Source organism: Acanthaster planci, linkage group LG18 (genome assembly GCF_054643075.1).
Source record: "Acanthaster planci isolate LZ-2023a linkage group LG18, COTS_SCS, whole genome shotgun sequence".
Taxonomy (NCBI): domain Eukaryota; kingdom Metazoa; phylum Echinodermata; class Asteroidea; order Valvatida; family Acanthasteridae; genus Acanthaster; species Acanthaster planci.
In genome coordinates this window covers 10991282-11011432 of record NC_141794.1, presented here as the reverse complement: position 1 = coordinate 11011432, position 20151 = coordinate 10991282, and the positions used below count along the sequence as shown (strand labels likewise).

The 20151-nt window shown below is 41.4% G+C and overlaps 2 protein-coding genes across 20 annotated transcripts in view; one reads left to right on the top strand and one right to left on the bottom strand.

Annotated features, from left to right (window-relative positions):
* LOC110978797 (acyl-coenzyme A thioesterase 13-like) overlaps positions 1 to 20151 on the top strand; it is a 78798-nt gene that overhangs the window by 6089 nt on the left and 52558 nt on the right. For 6 of the 17 annotated variants that reach the window (XR_015428244.1, XR_015428243.1, XR_015428242.1 and 3 more), the window contains 3 exons: positions 1413 to 1640; positions 2075 to 2134; positions 3619 to 6185. The exons of 4 other annotated variants lie outside the window; for them this stretch is intronic. Coding sequence is in view for 8 of the 13 variants with exons in the window: in XM_087148420.1 (XP_087004546.1) it covers positions 1413 to 1446 (34 nt within the window). In the remaining 5 variants the exon portion in view is untranslated. Of the gene's footprint in view, positions 1 to 682; positions 772 to 1412; positions 1641 to 2074; positions 2135 to 3618; positions 6186 to 20151 lie in introns of those variants that run through there. 7 more of the 17 variants (XM_087148422.1, XM_087148416.1, XM_087148425.1 and 4 more) reach the window with 3 other exon arrangements.
* The window catches only part of iqank1 (IQ motif and ankyrin repeat containing 1), a 70870-nt gene continuing 61963 nt past the window's right edge, over positions 11245 to 20151 (bottom strand). For 2 of the 3 annotated variants that reach the window (XM_087148415.1, XM_087148414.1), the window contains exons 3-11: positions 19806 to 19970; positions 19144 to 19364; positions 18503 to 18739; positions 16160 to 16304; positions 15763 to 15877; positions 14751 to 14865; positions 13867 to 14001; positions 12827 to 12955; positions 11245 to 12250 (exon numbers count right to left, since the gene is read on the bottom strand). In XM_087148415.1, the coding sequence (XP_087004541.1) occupies positions 12091 to 12250; positions 12827 to 12955; positions 13867 to 14001; positions 14751 to 14865; positions 15763 to 15877; positions 16160 to 16304; positions 18503 to 18739; positions 19144 to 19364; positions 19806 to 19970 (1422 nt within the window). In that variant the 3' untranslated portion in view covers positions 11245 to 12090. The remainder of the gene's footprint in view (positions 12251 to 12826; positions 12956 to 13866; positions 14002 to 14750; positions 14866 to 15762; positions 15878 to 16159; positions 16305 to 18502; positions 18740 to 19143; positions 19365 to 19805; positions 19971 to 20151) is intronic. The other variant, XM_022234028.2, reaches the window with a different exon arrangement.

The window sequence follows — 20151 nt, the reverse complement described above, 5'->3', positions numbered from 1 at the left end:
TCAAACCTTGCATCTCTGTCCAGCCTTTCTTCTCTCTTTCTTTTCTAGGTCAAACCTTGCATCTCTGTCCAGCCTTTCCTCTCTCTTTCTTTTCTAGGTCAAACCTTGCATCTCTGTCCAGCTTTTCCTTCCTCTTTCTTTTCTAGGTCAAACCTTGCATTTCTTTCCAGCCTTTCCTCTCTTTTTCTTTTCTAGGTCAAACCTTGCATCTCTGTCCAGCTTTTCCTTTCTCTTTCTTTTCTAGGTCAAACCTTGCATCTCTTTCCATACTTTCCTCTCTCTTTCTTTTCTAGGTCAAACCTTGCATCTCTTTCCAACTTTTCCTCGCTCTTTCTTTTCTAGGTCAAACCTTGCATCTCTTTCCAACTTTTCCTCTCTCTTTCTTTTCTCGGTCAAACCTTGCATCTCTTTCCAGCTTTTCCTCTCTCTTTCTTTTCTCGGTCAAACCTTGCATCTCTTTCCAACTTTTCTCCCCTCTTTCTTTTCTAGGTCAAACCTTGCATCTCTTTCCAACTTTTCCTCTCTCTTTCTTTTCTAGGTCAAACCTTGCATCTCTTTCCAGCTTTTCCTCTCACTTTCTTTTTTAGGTCAAACCTTGCATCTCTTTCCAGCTTTTCCTCCTTTCTTTTCTAGGTCAAACCTTGCATCTCTTTCCAACTTTTCTTTCTTCTTTCTTTTCTAGGTCAAACCTTGCATCCCATTTGTTTCCATTCCAGTGACCAATCGTAGTCCAGCTTTCATTTGGATGGGTCAGCCAAGACGATGGCCCGTGTAAGTTAGCCTAGATGTAGGGCCTGCTGTCTGCACAGCTGGGACATGGTGGTCGTCACTGCACGGTTACTTTTCTGTTTGCTTTCCTCTCATTTCTTCAGGCATAAATCCCAGTCCATTGAAGGTATAACTAACAATCAAAATGGTGATTTCCTTCTGTTTATAAACAACTCGCCCACAAAATCAGGAAAAACAATTTCCATTTTTTTTTGTTTATGTGTGCAGCAGCCGATATCTCTTGCTAGCTTGAATGGAATTACATGTAAGTTTGAGACGGATGTATACGTCACACGGAGCGCACAATGTGATAATGTATTCGTACATGTATCCGCAACCGCGGCTGTGCAAAACCTCTCTAATATCAACAAGTGATATTTTCATATTCATGTTGTCATCTCAGAGACAGAATCTAGACAGTGTGCATGTATTAATTTGGGTAACTGGTATCCATTCAACAGGTAACATGCAGTCATAGCCCTCTGGTGGTGCATGAGTGCCCACCACATTGACTCTTCAATGGTACCCACACATGATTGGGGAATTTCTTGCTCATGGATCCAATATAAACCAGCAGGTGGACTTGAATATCTAACCATCCAGGCATGCCACATGGGTAACCAATCCTAGCTTTATTGTTTCAGCAATTGGAACGAGCCAGTGGACGTGAGAGTATAACCACTTAGGCTTAAGTGATTTATCTGCTCTGGTCTTAGCAATGGCTGGACTTCAGCCTTAAACAATCCATGCTTCAGTGACCAGCCCTAGCTCCAGTCTCAGCAACATGAACGATCAGGTGGACTAATAGCTTCAAACCATCCAGACATGATCTGAGGGACTAATTCTAGCTCTGGAGCCTCCTACGAGACTTGGTGAGTTTAGGCCTCAAACCATGCAAGTTTGCGACCAATCCTAGCTCTAGTCTCTGCAGTATAAACCAGCAGGAGGACTTGAGCTGCAAATATCCAGGACTGAGTGACCAATCCTAGCTCTTAAGAATTTCACCAGGCTTGAGAGATATTTGGCCTAAACCATCCAGGCTTGAGTGACCAGTCCTAAATCTTGAGCCTCATACCAGGCTTGAGTTTAACTTGAGCCAGACACCATCCAAGATTGAGTGACCAATCTTAGCTCATGTCTTAGAAATTTCATGCATAGCAGTCACTGCATGATAAATTTTAAGAATCAGGTATGGACCCCGTTCAATGTACATGTGTTGTGTTTCTGGAACTATTTACAAACATTGAATGATTGCGTCAAATTGCTGAAGATTTTGTCAAATTTATTATTCCTTTCTTTCGTTCAGTGCTACAATTACAGTGGTCTGCCTTCTTGAAGAATTAATTTACTTTATGAAGTTTTGTGGGTAAGTCACTATAGATTCTTTCACAAACCTCCTGGAAATGTTAGAAATAATGAACAAACTGTATATTTGATGTTGGGACAGGATTTGTAAGTTATTCTCATGTGTTCAGAGAAATGAGTATTCAGGAAAAGGTGCTGTAAGAAAATCTTTTGAAAACTGCTTGTTTTTGGCAGACAATTTCACAGAGCATTATTTCAGACCATTTTATCCCCACTCCCTCTTTTGAACTCAGTTGTCCTGTGCCTAATCATTTGCAGACTTGACATGCTTATTGGCACATTGTCAGTACAGAGGGGAAGTATCAATCGTATCTGATGTATGGCTTTATTGTTGCTGCCAATTGAAGGCCACATTTGAGTCAGCTTGCATGCAGGGGGGAAAGTTGACATTTTGGCTGATGAGCTCTCTTGAAAACATGCAGCATGAGAAAGGAATACATGTACAAGTATGTCTGATTTTCACAAACATGGGGTCAAAATGACTGGAAGATATTACTAGAAAATTGACCTGAAGGCTTGGTGTGTACAAATGCACTGTGAGGAGATTGGAACATAAGGAGGGACAGATTCTATCTCCCCCCCCCTTCCCGACTCTGTTAGGGTTCAGACAAATAAGTCAAACCTCAGTAATAAGAACACGTTTAATACAACGTTCTGTCGGTGTGGTGCTTGTGTAACCCTATAACCTGTAATACGAACACCTGTAGTGTACGCTTATCAGACTATAAAGCCAAAATGATGATCCGGGAATTTTTACCTTCCATTTGAGAAAAAATCAGGGAATTTTGTTCCCATGAAATGCTGGGAACCCCAAATTCAGTTTTCTCCATAATCTAATGCAATGACAGTGGATATTGAGCCGTCATTGGCAAATTTAACTAAACAACATTTGCCAGGCACATGACCAGTAACTAGGGTTTTTCGACTTAAAAGTCTGGTTGTGCGCCAACAGAATCATTGTGACTTCTCATTCATGGGGTGGGAATCTGACCATTTTTACAATTTCAATTTTCTTGCCCTTGAAAAGAACCCTTTAGACATGAGCCTCAAATAATAAAAAGAAAATGTAATACTCTGTAATTAAATGTTGAGCTCAATTTGAAAATAACCAAAAGCCTGTAATTAAATGTTGAGGTCAATTTAAAAATAACCAAAAGTCTGTAATTAAATGTTGAGGTCAATTTAAAAATAACCAAAACACAGTCATATTTTTGGCGTGAACAAAGAATGACAGCTTTGCATTGAACTCAGCTGGGAGCGTATGTTGTGCTTTTAGATGTGCGCGCCATTCACTAGACCACCAAACATAGTTTGAATTTTGTGATAATTTGATGATCTTTATAGGTTTAATTGCATGCAAAAGAGGGTGCTGTCTACTTGTAGCTGGCTAAGTACCATTAGTTAAGTTTGGCGACGGCTTAACATCCACTGTCCTATGCAATGTAATGTCCTGAAACACTCTTCCTTTTTTTCTTGTACCTGTAGGCAACAAACATCAGCGAGGCTTAAGTGGTTCCTGTCTACTGTGGTATTAGCTGGGGCTTCCTTTCATAAATCTTGGCAGCACAAACAGGGTGCTACAATGCTCAAAGATTAGATTTGCAGAAAATAGTGTACAGATTATCTTCTGATGGTAAACATGGTTTAAGGCTTTTTGTTTCGTTTGGAACAGTTTTAAGCTTTGGAAAAGGGAAGACTAGATGTTTTTAGTTGAACATGCGTAACTCTTTTTACTAAAAACCCCAAATTTTTAGAACTGCTTTCAAGGGGTATTTTTGTTTCTAGAGAAGAAATCAAGCATATTTGAAGTTATTCTTTCTAAATGTCATATCTGAGTAAATTAAAATTACGGAGCACTAGACATGTTTTTCACTCAAATGAAGAAATGTCAAAATATCCATCATACTGTTCATGCTTGCCCAAAATAAGCTGTGAAATAGGACTCTTTAATTTTTGAAGATACTGAAAAAATGACATCATGTTTTTCCATTTTACTGGTTTTCTTTTTTTTCTGAATTTTCGAGATTTTATGCATAATTTTCCTCTCCAGATTGTACAATTTTCTTATTCAAAATAAAGCTGGTACCTGTAATGACCATCGTGTTCCTCGAAAGTTTAGAGCAAGATAGACTAAGAGGCTTACTACCAAATAATTTTCCTTAAATATGTCCCAAAAAGTTAAAATGTAAATGCCCTGAAATTTCAGTCTGCAGAATCTCGATCTCAAATGTTCTACAAACACAGTTGAATTTTTTTGTGACCGAAACATAATTTACATGTCGACATGGATATTTTGAAGAGGTTTGAGAACAGAAAGGCTTGCAAATATATTGTGGACCTACTACATACTGAAGTTCATGCAAATTCTGTCTATTCTCCATATTTGGCTTATTCAAATTTCTGCTTTTCTTATTTAAATATATGTAGATAACGTGTGCCCTATGACCTTTTTTGAAATTGCGCAATCCTAACCTTTAAATATAAGTTCCGAATTTATATCTATCAAGAGGCCTGTGGCCTGGTGGTCAGCTAGCTGGCTGTCAGGCCAGGGGATCCTGGTTCAAATCCCGGGGTCCCCAGGAAAAAGAGGTTTTTTTTTTTTTTTTTTTTATATATACTAAGTTTTTTAACAAAATTGTGCATGCCCACCTGGAATTGAACCCAGGTCCTTGTGCATTGCAGTTAGTGTCCTTAACCACTATGCCATGGCACTTTCTTAAAGAAATGTGCTCGTTTCTAAATGTTAAACCTTCCATTGTTTGGACTTAGAATATTTTTCAGGCAAACTGTGTACTAGAGATAGGCAAGGGTGGAAGGCCTAGGGGCTGGAAGTCTGAGAGCTGATAGGAAGGGTAGAGTGGATGGCTGAGTGCTTGGGACTATCGGTATTAGAGCTCTGAGGATTCCATGGGGTTGAAGGACATAGCTTCATTATTGCTAGTGGGTTTATTGTAGCCCTTATAAGATTGAGACTAAAAGGCTCTAAGGGGGAACTTTATATAAGGAGCTTGGAAGATGTTTCAGACTGGCAGGGCTTAAGGTGAGGCTGCAATGTAAAATCTAAAGATTGGAAACAGATGCAATTCTGGCAATGTAAAATGGCTAAGCTTGGTGGAAGGGCTAAGTGGCAAAGTACTACATTTTCACAAACAGAGTATACAAACAAAAGTTGTTCAATTTAAATGAACAAACATTTATTTCACTTGCAAATAGAAATTAAATGGTTACAGCAATAAACATGATTGTTCCATGTACACACAAAGGCATTTTTGCAAGGCAATATTTTCGAACCAAACAAATTTTGTGTCAGTGCTAAAAGTTACTTATCGAAAAATACTGCTGTAATCATCAATTTGATTACAAAAATTAATTGAAAGTGAAGTGGCAGCTGCCAAAAAAAAAGGTTTTATGACTGGCATTTTTACAAAATGTTTGTTTCATTAAAGTATTTTTTCAAGCTGAGAGTAAGGCCATATTTTCAAAAATAACATTTTTTACATCAATTCATTTTTGAGCACTGAGCCAACAGTTTGTGACATGCAGTTCTGTTATGATTTTCAGGTAAAGACTTCTTGTGTAATGCTCTCGCAATGTGTATGTACAACTTGGAAAATACATAATGCACATAGAATTTTGTGCGAGGAAAAACTTGTTAAAGTGAGGTTCAGAATAGCCTCTAAGTTGACTGAACAGTGCTGGTATTATGGCTGCCTGAACAGGAAATGGACATGTGAATTTACCATTCAATTTTTAAAAGCATGCAATAGTTACAAACTTTCATGCGAGTCCTCACTATCAACAATTTACAGTCTTTCCAAATGGTAATAAATTTTTCGTACATTTACATCATAGGACTTTGTGGAATACAGCTTTAAATGTGCATAAATATGAGAGTAGATGCAATATGATACGTCAGTTAATAACCTAGTTTGTGAACAGTAGTTTTGTTTCCAAGCAACCTGATCAATTATCTGACTGTACTGAGTGTACAAAAGTACCTCTTAAGTCAAGAATAAAGTACGTCACTTGGCTGACCAACTGGGTATACGGAACATGCATGTACCCCTTGGCTCCCAAATTTTCCATGCACTTTTACTGAACATCGAAAATTGGTTTAAATTTAAACAAACGAATTTAGGACTGATGATAATGACTCGAAAGCCAAGATTTCAACATTGAGAATTCAGAAATCAGAACTACCATTTTTATGATATAGCAAATAGCGCCCTCTAGCAAGTAATGTTTTTCACCCTTTTTTTTACAGAAATTGGAACGCTTCAATTTTTAGGCCTTTGAAATATCACCCACTGAAATCGGACCAGTTGGGAGGTACGCTTCACCAAGCATTGCCTATGGACCCTGCCCTGTTCATTATAGCAGCATTGTACCGTATACCAATATACACTACTCAAAAAAAATCAGGGATCAGACATCAGATACGTCTGTATGTGGGACAGATGTATGCATTATTTTTCTAATAAAAAGGTCTCAACAGTAATTTTTTTCACATTGTGATGCATACAGTATCTTGGAAGTGCATCATTTCTCAGCTGTAATAATTTCAGAATCAAAAATAGCGCCCTCACATTACCAGGATATCATTCTAACTCAATTTCTCCCCAATACCATTATTTTTAGGGCTGTGTAGGAGACCTGGACAAGGTGCTGATCTAAGTGTTCTTCAGTGTCACGAGAATTCAGTACTCTGGAGAGAAAGTTTGCATTGGACTGGAACCAATAAGTTTGTCTTGTTTTGTAGCCAGAACACAACCGCATTAAATGACACTCACACGTTACAAAGTGAGTCTTTTTTTTTTTTAATTCTGATCCTTTGATCCTTTTGAGTAGTGTACAGATGCAGACAGACTTGCTCCATCACTAAGGTGGAAGCGAGGAACTGCATCTCTGAGAAGATTGAGTCCTTTCCTTGCCTTTTTGTGAATCAATGCCTAAGACTCTGACGAGGATCCTTCATGCAATCTTGGAAACTGTTCCTCCTCAGTGACAGAGGCGAGGACTGGCATCTATCTGAGTTACTTCCTCTCCTTGGCATTCTCATGAACCATATCTGGGAAGTCCCATAAGATCTTGTCCTCCATCTTGCTTCTCTCCTCATTGAAGGAGGCGAGGGCGCTCTTCTCATCAGCACAGCTTCCATGTTGTTCTGAGAAGAAAATGAAACGCATACGAATGAGCTGTAGCAGAAACTGGGACAATTCTGACAAAAATGCAGGGATCCTAGTATGGTGCTCAATTTGACACCTTATTTCATTCAAAACAGTCTGTGTTGTAATTGGATCAGACACAAATCCCTCCAAGTCTATCATTTTCAACTATTTTCAACTCAGAGAATGAACTTGGATGAAAAGGACTCTGATCTGTTACTCATGACAGGACTTCTGATGGACTAAACTAACAATTTAAAAACCTCTCTGACATCCCTTTTGGGTGAAGTGAATTGAGCAGTGATATCATGCCTTTCTGGACAATTGAGGGCGCTTTACTGTAATGTCAATCTATAGGCATTTTATGGCGATGGGGAGTGATGCTTATTTTGTGAGTTTTCATTTCAAAATTGCAAAACCTAAATTTGCTCCTTGAACAAGTCTCAGGAAATGTTGACCATCGATCATAAGTAATTTGCCATGAAACAGCAATAAATCATCAAAGAAAAGGAACTTTAGGCCAGAAAAATGCAAACAGTTCCAGTCAAGTGGATGCATTCAACTAGCTTGCCCTGGCTACAAGGGTTTCACCTTGTTCCCACTGTCTTGCTTGTTAACACACAGCACACACAACCTTCCCTCGGTGAGGGTTGCCCTGTACCAAAAGCATTCATTGGTTTTTGCTGGCAAAAAGCCAAAGCTGTATCCAAGACAAAATTCTCTAAGGGGGGGGGGTTGACTTGTTTTGAAGGACAATATTTTGGAGCAGTTAAACTACATTTCAAAGTTCATACATACACCAATGCCCCCCCCCTCTCCCGGATCCACCCATACTGAAAGCCAGCAATGATATGTAGCTCAGGACTCTTACCTGTGCTACTTCTGACGTAACCTGCCTCTTCACTTTGGAGATTTCATCGGTCAGTCCACTCGCACCATGACGCTAGCCAGCCTCATCCTTCGTGTAAGCAGCCATGGCAGTACATTCAGCTGGCAATGAGGCCTTCCCAAATCTAAACGCAGGGGAAAAATGACAAAAGAATACTAATAAAGGTGAAGTTAGTTTCTTCAATCATAAACTAAAGAGTTTTTTTTTCAAAATGAGCAAATCTACAGCCTGTAAATCTGTCATTGTTTTGTTATCACATCATCAAAAGTGGTCCATCAAACAATAATCCTGATGTGATTTTGAGTTCCATGACTTCTGTGTGTTTTCCATGATATTTATCCCAATAAGCAGATTTCAAGACTAATTTTTCCCCCAATTTTGAATGAATTTATTGTTAATTTTCACGGTGACTTTTTGAGGATTTTCTGTGACTGTGGCGACCCCGAAAAAAGGAAAAATTGTTATAAGTACCCAATCATGTTTTACAATTTGCAAGAAAAGAATTGACGGATGACTTACTTTATCAGAACAATGATGCCAGAAGATGAGCCCACAGGCACAGGACCAACCAAGCTGCATCACCTCATTCTATCAGGGCAGTGATGCCAGAAGATGAGCCCACAGGCAGGGGACCAACCACGCTGCTATTGCCTTACTCTATCAGGGCAGTGATGCCAGAAGACGAGCCCACAGGCAGGGGACCAACCACGCTTCTATCACCTTACTCTATCAGGGCAGTGATGCCAGAAGATGGGCCTACAGGCAGGGGACCAACCACGCTTCTATCACCTTACTCTATCAGGGCAGTGATGCCAGAAGATGAGCCCACAGGCAGGGGACCAACCACACTGCTATTGCCTTACTCTATCAGGGCAGTGATGCCAGAAGACAAGCCCACAGGCAGGGGACCAACCAAGCTGCAATTGGGTTACTCTATCACTCAGGGCAGTGATGCCAGAAGATGAGCTCATAGGCAGGGAGCAGCCAAGCCACTATCGCCTTCAACACCTGGTAAAGATAAGAAAAGAAAGTGGTATTATTCTCTGTGTGCATTGGCAAATACATGTTCCTGGAAAAGTATGTTGAACAGGACACTTCAAAGAGTTTTGGGGTTTAAGGCAACATCCAAGAAATATGGCTGAGGCTAGAAGTGAGACAACTATAGGTAAGCCACAGGTGAGTGGCTGCGTTCATTTCCTATACACTTATGTACAACTGTCAGCCTAAGCCAGTTGATTTGGACATGGTCTATCTTTACAATAAGCCAGTTGACTCCTGTAGAAACAAAAGACACTACCAAGGACTGCTTTCTCATGACTGAAAAGTGACAGCTTTCTTACCTGCCGTTTTCTCATTTTCATCATTCTTTGTGTGGCCAAATACTCATCCAAGTTGACAGAGTAAAGAAAAAAGTAAATAAAGTTTGCTTGTGTAGCAAGACTTAAAAAACAGCAAAGAAAGAACGTGGTTCCTACTTTAGACTGAAATGTATTGAGGGCCTATAGTAATATTACTAAAAAGCCTACCTTGACAAACATTACAAATGTAGATTCGGACATGTCGGACGTGCTACCCGTGTCAGACGGAAAACGCCTCCATGCTACGAGACATGCTCGTTTTGCACATGTTGTAACTCCGGTTGTCAATCTTGCATTCCGCGGGAATTAAAATTCGGAAGTAAATAACGCCCTCCATCGGGATAAAAATTCAAAGCTTCAAATATTTAGCGCCCTCTATTGAAAAATAATATAGCGCCCTCTGTTGATAAAATATTCAGCGCCCTCTATTGATAAAATGAGTAGCGCCCTCAATTGAGCTGAAGCTAACAGGTAATGAAAATACAATAGCGCCCTCTGTAGAGTTGGCGGTCGTGTTACAAGCAACAGCGCCCCCAAGACTACTGTGCTTCACTTTACTCCAAATACGCGGAAATCAGTGCGAAATCAGACCGAAATAGAGCCGGCCGCCTGTTGGCTTTCAGGTGAGAGTCAACAGGCGGCGCTATTTCGGTCTGATAAGGCTAAAAGCCAGGCACTCCGCGCATGACGTCACTTCGCGTGTGGCTCCGTTCAACGGCCCATGTACGAATACCCAATTGTAACTCATCCTACATGCGTGACCTAGTCGTGAGCGTGTTGTTCTTTCCTCCATGTTGGCTGTGTAGTCCGTAATCGGTCCACCATATCTGTGTTAAGTAAATGGGTTTTCATGCAGTGATGTTTTGCGTACGCGACGTGACGTCATGCACGGAGTGCCTGGCTTATACTAGCCTCACCCGTTGACTATCGTCAAGCGGTTGGTCTCCGATTTTTCACTGGAAATTCAAGATTATGGCCAGAAGATCACTTTTAGTTTGAATTTTATGGGGGGTAGCCACAAATTTTTTTTTATTCGCCTTTCCTCGGCGATATCCCCCCAAAATAGTAGTAAAACTATGCGCTCATCTCTGAATGTAGCCGCCCACCTCTAACATGTACGAGTCTATCAAAAAAGGCCCACAATTTGGGGCTTTTGTGAAAGAAATATCCCGAACTTGAAACTATCGGTCCAAAATTCGGGATTTTGCTATGATCCCTCCTGATTATGGCATGTCTTATTGTAAAACCCGGGGATCACAAAATATTAAGAAGCTTGCCGGTGGTGTATCCGGAGGGGGCGGGGCATGCTGGCAGTTGGGGGGGGGAGAAATACATCAGCGTATTAAGTCTATATTAGATATCACCTCATGGGGGTTGCTTCTTAAGGGTGAATTACGAAAGGACGGTGCGCCTATTTTTTTGGGGGGGGATTCCTGTTCTCAGTCCCAGACCTCCATGTACGCCACTACCCCGACCTACCTTGACGAGATATTACCGCTGCTTTATGCTGAAACAATGTTACCGACAGCAACCATGGAGGTAGAATCTACCAGAATCAGCAACTAAGCCAGGCTTTCCATATGAGTCATTTTTGCGTAAGAATTAAAAGGGATTGGGGAGGCAAACAGATATTGAAAAATTGGTTCCAAGAATTTGGGCGCTAGATTTCACAATTAACGGAAGCATATGGCCCGTAAACTGCAGGAAATGCAAACCTTGTTTTAGTGTCAGTTTAGAATTTCACACCTCAAAAGGCCTACACAACTTCAAGTCCGAGTCTAATCCAATAGCAGCTCATCGGTTTGGAATGGGAGAGGTGACCTGACTTACTACAGTAAGTAATACAGCCTCTACTTGAGTTTAGTAAATGGAATAATAATTACATGTGTACAACAAAATTACAGCGAAATCAAGAAAGGAAGCATCAAATGAAAATTATACAAAGTGATAGTCAAAACTTTGTGGTAAATTAGGCCTATAGAGGTAATAAAATTTTTACATCAAGACTGGACGGAAAACTGACTAGGTTTAAGAATTCTTTGGACGGATTGTAAGAACTGTACAGTCAGGGAATAAATCTCTTTGGTAGCATGCGACAGATGCAGAAAGTAGACAATCGAAAGTCTGTGATCACAACAGCAAAAATAAGAGGCATTAAAAATAGAAAGGACAAATGGAGCTTTTTCAAGAAGGGAAAAATGGGTACTGTTGAATACAAACCTTGTGAGAATGTCCGCACCTTTACTTCGGGTGTTAAAATGGAGTGAACATGGAGTGGTTCAAGTCCATATAGACTTTACACAATAAAAAAAATATAAAAACTCTAAATTTCACAGAAATTTTGTGTGCCTGAAGCAGCTTTACCAAGTATTCCAGAGCTGTCGCGATGGCTCAAAGCAGTCTGCTTCTAGGTGTTACTGTTACATTAAGCCTACTGCCGTCTACATCATGTTCAAGGGAGCCATAGTCAAGGCTACCAAAATGAATACAACACCGACGGCCAATCAGATGTGGCTTTGCATTATATTTCAATCCCAGCCTGTCCTCATCCAACGACTATCCTGATTGGGTAGGTTCTTTCCAGCAGGGAGTCTGCCGGCTCTATTTTGGTCACGATGACAAACTTGAACTGCTGAGTGCGCTGGTCATTGAAGTTGTTCTTACTGTACTCCGGACCATCACAGTCCTTGATCAGGTAAACATATCTATTGAGAACCAAAAATTAAAACCAAGTATGAAGATCGTATAAAAATCAAAATTATCAGCATTTATAGCAAGTAGATTCCATCCCTTAGACCTGCAAACACCTTTCTTGATGACTCTTCAACAAAGTGTATAGGACAAACAGCAATTTTCTTCCATACAACAGCACAATCTCTCTTTATTTTGACACCGGGTTTCAAATGTAAAATTTTTATCAACTTTAAAACATTGTATTATAAGACACACTTTTGGTGCAAATTTAAAAACCATTTTTACAAAGTACGAAAATTGACAGGGACACGAAAACAAATGGACCCCTTGTTTCTGGAATTACCCATCAACCTTCTTCTCATGAATGTGGGTATCTCAAGTTCGTAAGTGTAAAGCTGAAAAAGCAGCCAAATATGTTTTAAGAAAAGCAAAAAACCTGAAGTTGGTCAACACACAATTTTCAAGGACTGTGTTGAAACAAGTTGGCCCTTTAAAGAAAAGGAAATTAACTCTTTGTCTAAGCTTATCCGGTTCTGTTGCCATATCAATTTCAAGCCTGTCAATTATCTGCTCCATCCAGGGCTTACTTTTCATTCTTGATGAGCTCTTTAGACAGGATGTCTTCCATTAAACCTACGTGGACTTCATTGAATCTGTCGGTGCACGTCTCAAACATGTCAACTTCCAGCATGTCCAGGACGAGAGGTTTGCCAAACCTAAACAAAAGCAAACAGCTTCTAAAATGCCTCATCCCAGCCAGAGCTGTATACAGAGAGAGTATAGCGCTACGTTCAGATTTTGGAACCAAAATGGCTCGTCATTATGTGTGCAGTACAAAATGCAGCTATTGTGTGATAGTTGTCCGTGCCTTGATGCATGATCCACCATTTTGGTTCCAAGAATTTGACATGCTCATGTCGCAACTCTCACTGTAAACAGCTCCGATCCCATGCCACTGAAACTTTAATAAACAAACTATGTTGAGTCCAAACATTTTGATCGCAAGCATATCCTGGTTTTCACCAGAATATTTTCTCAGCAAAATCTAACAAAAAATGAAATAGGGTCGAAGACCGTAATCCAAATCTTTTAAGAGACAAACTGTTGTCCTGAACATGCCACTGACATTTGATTATTAAAACAATAGAAAATATCTTTCCCTCGTTTTGAAATAAATTGACAGAAATCAAACCAATTACATCAAGGCAAGTGGAGACGAATATGAGAACTTCTTGCATCTAACCAGAAAAAAACCAGCGACTATGCAATGTATCATATATTGCTGTTTGCATGATGTCAACTTTTTGGATTAAATATGACGTCAAATAAAACTGTCAATGGCATCAAATGAGAAGCAGTGAAAATCTCAGGACCATTTTGGCAAGGGTTTTTTCTAGTGTTTGCGCATGGAGGATTTGACTGTGGTATTTTTTTGTGCTTTTATAACAGAAAGCCCAATGAACATGCATTTTTAGGGAGAATGTTTTCAGTGTGATGTTTCACTTGATATTCATGTACATGGATACCTACCAACATTCAATTTGTACAATACTTGTTATAAGCTTCATTTGATAAGATGTCATTTAAATATAAGTGCATAAACTGAATAAAAACACAGGCATTTTACCTGATTGCCCCTAGTACGGCCATCCTTATAACCTCTGGTTGCATATGGTTAGGATTCAAGGCATTGAGCAAGTTGGTGTCTTGGTAGCGAAGGAAGGTGGATGCCCGGCCTGATGGATCAATCAACAGAGGCCACCTGCAACCAATGCAAAACAAACAAAAAACATTACTCTAGAAAACCACATGACAAGTCATGTGACCGGATACAGGTTAAGGCTGTGCTTTGTGGGTTATCTCCAAACTGGGTAAGCTTTCGCAGGAGCTAGGTAACCGTGGCTCCTTTTCGGAATTAGAGCTCTAGCGTCACATTAATAACTTCAGAACTACAGATCGGATTGGCTTTCTCTCTTTCTGGTGAACACATCTCGTGCAAAAAACCTCTCACTTTTAACAGAAGTGTGAGTGGCCTCGTACAAAAAAAAAACAGCCAGCAGAAAACTGCAATTTAAGAAAGTTCCCATATTGTTGTAGAGGCTAGAGCAGGTGTATAAAGCTGAAATTCAGAGTAAAGATTTGAAAAAAAAGAAAAGAGAAGAAACAGAAATAAGCTTAAAAGCTGAATTGTCACACTTACATTGTGCATCCCTCTCAGCATGTCTATCAGAATGTGTGAGGATTTTTGAAGGGAAATGCAAAATTAAACAGAAACTTCAGGTTTCATTACCTCAACTTTTTGGAGGCTTAGCAGGATTCTGTCAGGGGCTTCAGGATAAACCTTGATGACTTGTTTGACAGAAAAGGGCAAACTAAATAATCGCTAATCTTGTCTCAGGGGAAGACAGACCTAAACTAACTATAGGAATCAACCCTGGGTTTCTTAGATACTTGCGTCTGAAGGTTTAAAGCTATACTGTTCACCTAGTGAGCACCTAGACACTTTCTTACCTGCCGTCACTTTTTATTTTATCGCCCACATCTCGCATTAGAACGTCGTGGAGTTCTTTGATGTTGGCCTTAACACCAACCTCTGGCTCACCGTCAAGTCCTAGAAAAATTGATGCTGAATGTAACATGAACCGAGGGAAGGAAAGCTCACTGCTACAAGAAAAGGAGGGCTTATGTCCTGAATAGCTTGATCTACAGCAATGGCACATCAGTGACAAGGAGATCCCAACTAGTGCCGCCCTGGTAACATTTGTGAGTGCGTGTCATGCTCAGGTGTATTAATGTAAGTGCTGTAAATGAGCAAACCGGCAATGTGTATGTCCAATTGTAACTGCCTTGGGACCCCTTGAGACCGATGAAAGATCCCCGCAAGGCCATCATGAGACCAACATACAGTCCTCCAATCTGAAATCAAGTCACAAGCTATTCATTTCAAATGCAAGAAAGTCCTTTGTCAGCGCTCAGCATGTTACTTGCGTCAGGTCCTGTGAAGGTTTTGAGGACAACTGCCTCTTGTGCAAAAGTCTAGTTTGAACTAAATGGTTTTTAAAAGCCTCCCAAGGGATATACCAGTCATGCCTCTCACACAGGGCATCACTGGTTGAAAATGCTCCATATCAGTTCTTCACGAAACTTTGGATGACCCCTTAAAACCTTTGAGCAATGCAACTAGTAAAAAAAGATCCAGTGTCCACATAAAGAAGCCTCATTCATGTGCGCTCCTCCTGTCTTAATTTCTCTGTGTTCCCCTTCAAAATCTACCACTTGAAAATCTTGAAATAGTGCCGTTCATTGACACTAGAGCTGTTTAAAAAAAGTGGAAATGAACCCAGCTGCTTTTGAAGTCCCAAGAGACAGGTGGCAGTTAAGCCTGCTCTCTAATGAATTTGGTACCAACTGCACTTAAACTCACAGAAGACAATAAATGAACAGCACTGCCGGTCCTCATAGCCCTGTAGCACAAAAAACACAAATTCACAGTGGCTTGCGGAAAACTTTCATGTCTACACACCCTTGGCTGTCTTCTGTTGCTCTCGGATCTGCAGCTTCACATTAGCCAGTCGTTCCCTAGCCTTCTCAGCCTCCAACTTGGCAATCTCCAGATCCTGCTCTGCATCTTTGACAACCTGATTCCAAGTGAGATATTTTGACAAAAATGTGAAAAAATTACCTTCCTGATACAGCTTTTAGTTATTACGCCTGGGAGGCTACAAAGGGGCGGGGACTCATGTGCCCCCCCCCATTCTATCAGAAATGTTGTCCAGTGAAACTGATGTAAACAAGACACACAACTGATAATCAACAAATGTGTTTGTCAAACAAACAGTTTCACCATGTACATGTCAGCTGTGGTTTGGGGTTTCCAGTCTCAGCCAGCAAAATCCCCAAATCTGCAAATGGCTTGATACCTGAAGAGTGATATCCGTCTTCATGTTCTTGGCAGTGCACTTGTCGTGCTCCTCGATGCGCTTGTTCAGCTCGCAGTAGGCCTTGTTGAGTTGCAGCTGTCTTGTGTCATGGTCCTTCTGAGCGTCAGCCAGTTGGTTCTCCAACCTGAACGACACATCCAAATTGAATTCAGGAAAGGAATTTTATACACATCACAATGGATTGTCTTAATCTACAAATGTTTTTTCAATCAATATTAGAACAGAAACATAAAATGTTTAACGTGATGAAATAGTGTGTACGTGAAAGAATCTCGACAGGGGACACGGTTCAGTATTAGACAGCACCGTTCATAAACCAAACATACAAGGAAATTTAATTGACAATATACCCAGGAGTCGGGTTGGGTAGTGGTTCTTCCCTCACCTTCCACCTCTGCCGTCCGGGTTCGGTCCACATGTGTTTTGGGTTTTCAGTCCCTACCTGATTCCATGGGTTTTTACCCAGAATATTCCTCTGAGGTTTTCCTCCCACCTCTAAAATGGTAACTGCTTCTCATTGTCTCCTCTCTACAGGTTTCTTCAGGCATGCAAGCTACAGTGCCTAGGGCAATTTTGAGGAATCCTTGGTGTCATTACCAGAAATAAGTAATATATTATGATAACTTTAATTCGAGGATTTGCCCTGACACCGACACCAATATATTCAAGAACACTGCATACTCAGTGCTTGTCCGAGAGATAATGAAAAAATTCACAAGCTTACTCGGGTGAGACTCAAATCCGTGACCTCCAGTACTTGTCCAAAAACTAATTTTTTTTTTCATTTTTCATTGTACGTTGGTGTAAGGGGAACCTCAAAATTAATATCTCCCCATGCAAGAGTACATCTTGAGACAGTATACTTATTTACTGACCCTGGGGTTAATAATCCTTCCCCACAGCCAGATAGCTGAATTAAAATGGACACAGCTACAAATACGCTGTTGGCGAGTACAAAGCTGGTAATTAAACATCGGCAGAGACCAGACAACCCATTCCTTAACCATGGGTAACAGCTTGAGGTCTAAAGTGCCGAGTTTCCCGAAGGGGGTAAAATCAGAGACTACAAACCCTTGAGGCACAGGAGAGAACTGACGAACAATGGGATACTTTGAGACTCATGGTGACGGCAGACAAACCGGTCCTTTTCTGCAGTTGCGCACATGCTCAGAACTAACACTGATGCCCAGAACTGCACGCGCATGCCAACATCAACCAAAAAGGGCCATTGTGTCTGCCGCCACCATGTGTCTCAACTCCCATTCTGTTAACGTATGGCCTGGGCCGGAAATTGAACCCAGGATGACCACAGTGGTTATGGGTTAGGTCATGCCACCTGGAGATCCCCTTTCATGCAAATTTCTTTCTGCACCACCCTGGCACCTTCCAGTGAGAAATAGGTCCAATTCTCTGTACTCATAGGAATATGCCATGCTTCCGTGAGAAATGTTCACAGTGGAGAATGACCGTAATGAAATTTCCAACACTTAAAACACGCTCAGCAGTGACATGGATCCAGGTAGGTTGATGCTGGCTCTTACGAAGGTGAACAAAGATAGCTAATTAGTGAGGATTTGGGTGGAAACAGGATCCTTTGTGTATTCGGCACACCGCGCACAACGGTAAAAAGATACTTGTGAAATTTACGACATGGTTTGTATTCCCTTTCCCACCGATCGAGTCACCTGTTTGAGTTTGAATCCAAACTCTCACTTTGAAAGTTAGTATCTTAAATTGTGTTTGAAGCAGTGGTACAGAGGTTCTGCATGGCAGCCATTTTTCTGGTAAGAGCTTTTATTCCACAGGGATACGCACGGGTAGACCTTTTGTGCTATCCCTCCGCGACAAATGCAGTTACCAGAAAGATGGATGTCACAATGAACCTCTGTAACTGAGGTACTTTATGCAGGGAGCACTCAGAGGTTTGTTCAGAGTTCAAACACTGAGCAAGGTGGACTGCACCATACTTTTCCATTTCTAATTTCTGAGTGGGGGACACAGGAGGAGAACTCAGGCCCTCGAGTAGGGCCATGATCTCCCATGCCTCGTCCCCCTGGGTTGCATCATGGGTTTGCAAGTTGTGGCTATATGGCTGCAAACAGCATGTGCACCTGAGGAGGTCAACTGCCTAGTGGCTACAGCTCAATCCTATTGACATGTGCATTGCTCCCAAGCTGTAGCCGACCAATTTTGACATGACCTTTGGCTGCCGTCCAATTTTTCATGGCTATGGCTGGAAATATCACGTGTGCCCATGGAGGTCAATCCTCAAGCGGCCGCATCCGCATGATGCATGTGCTACGCTGAGCCCCAGCCCCTTACTTGGCCATCTCGGCTTCCCTCCGCTGCCGCTCCTCCTGTTTGCGCTGCTCCCGCTGCGCTTCCATCTTGCTGAGCATGGCATCGGTCAGCCCCACGTCCCACTCCTGCAGGAGCACAGTCAGGGGTTCGTTGGCAGACACCTGCTCTGGGGTGGCACCGTCGCTGGCATAGAGGCGCGGATCGGCACCGTGCTGCAGAAGGACCTGGGCTGCAGTCAGATGACCTGCAAATGCAGCTCTGCGAAGACATAAAATAAAGACAGCCTGACTAACACTTGTTCAACCCTGGCTGTTGATAGACATACTTAACGATCAAGTTTCACACATCCACATTATGCCTAAGGATTCAATTGTGCACTTTAAAACTGTTGCTAGGTACTTTTTTCCAACATCTGCCATGTGTATGCCATAGGACATAAAATTGCATGCAATACCTACGGCAAACTTTCCTATATAAGGGTAATGCTCCGAGACATCCGAGCAACTCAACATGAATTTGAGTTGCCAAGTCAATGGACACTCAAAGACATAATTATAACTATTAAACATGAACCCACATATAAAGTTTTCCAACCCATTTGAACATTGAACCTTTTCACAGTGCATTACCGTTACACTAGCACTGTGCTTATTCAGCCTTACCTGTATAACGGGGTGCGCTCAAACTGTCCCCGTGCATTGACGTCCGCCCCTCTGTCTATCAGTAGCTTGATGGTGTCGGCATGGCCCCCGCTCGCCGCCTCAGACAGGGGCGTGTTGTTGTTGGCGTCCTCACAGTCAACCATCTGCAGCTGGTGTTTTGCCCGCAGGGCCTGACCCATGGGGTCCATGCCTATGCCCAGTTCCATGTCTTGCTTCTCAACCTTTGATGTGAATTTCAAAACATGGAGAATCTGACACAAATTAAACAAGTGTGGACCACCTTCATTGGACTAAATCAGGAGAAAGTGCTCGGCAGATTTTTGTAACAATAAGCAGAGGATAGGGCTCTGTTGAATAAATAATTTAATATTCGGAAACCTGATCCATATTGAGTAACTAGATATTTTTGACACTGAACATGACAAGGTGACAATCTGTAGAATATAAAAGAGAAAAATTTAATTCTCTGGTTACAAACTTGCCTTCTAAGATTATTTCAAGGTATTGTGAGTAAACGTAAAGGCAGCTGAATGTATGCCAAAGAGATTGACCTTGAAAACTTTTCCTTAATCCAACTTGTGGTGCGTGGAAACACATCTTTTGGTTTGGTTTAGTTTTGCTGGTCACTGAATGTTCGTTTCATTCAACCATAACCCGCTTGCCTCTTTAAGAACAATGAGAATCTCGTCATCGTCCCCATCAAAGGCTGCCTCTAGGATGCGCTTGATCCGTTGCTGGTGCATCTTCCGCCTCCGTCTCTCTTCCATCTCCTTGCGATGCTCCTCTTCTGCCCGCTCTTGCTCCCTCTTCACCATGGCAACGAAGGCCTGTAGAGATATAGCCATTTGGAAATGATGATGCCAAGTGACATTTAGCCAAGAGGACACCCAAATGTTTTACTACCCGCTCGGAGAGGGCATATTTAAAATGAAAGTCATTTGGTACGAACTCATCGCATAGGCACACAAGTTTATGAGCATGTGACATGCTGAATACATGCAACAAATA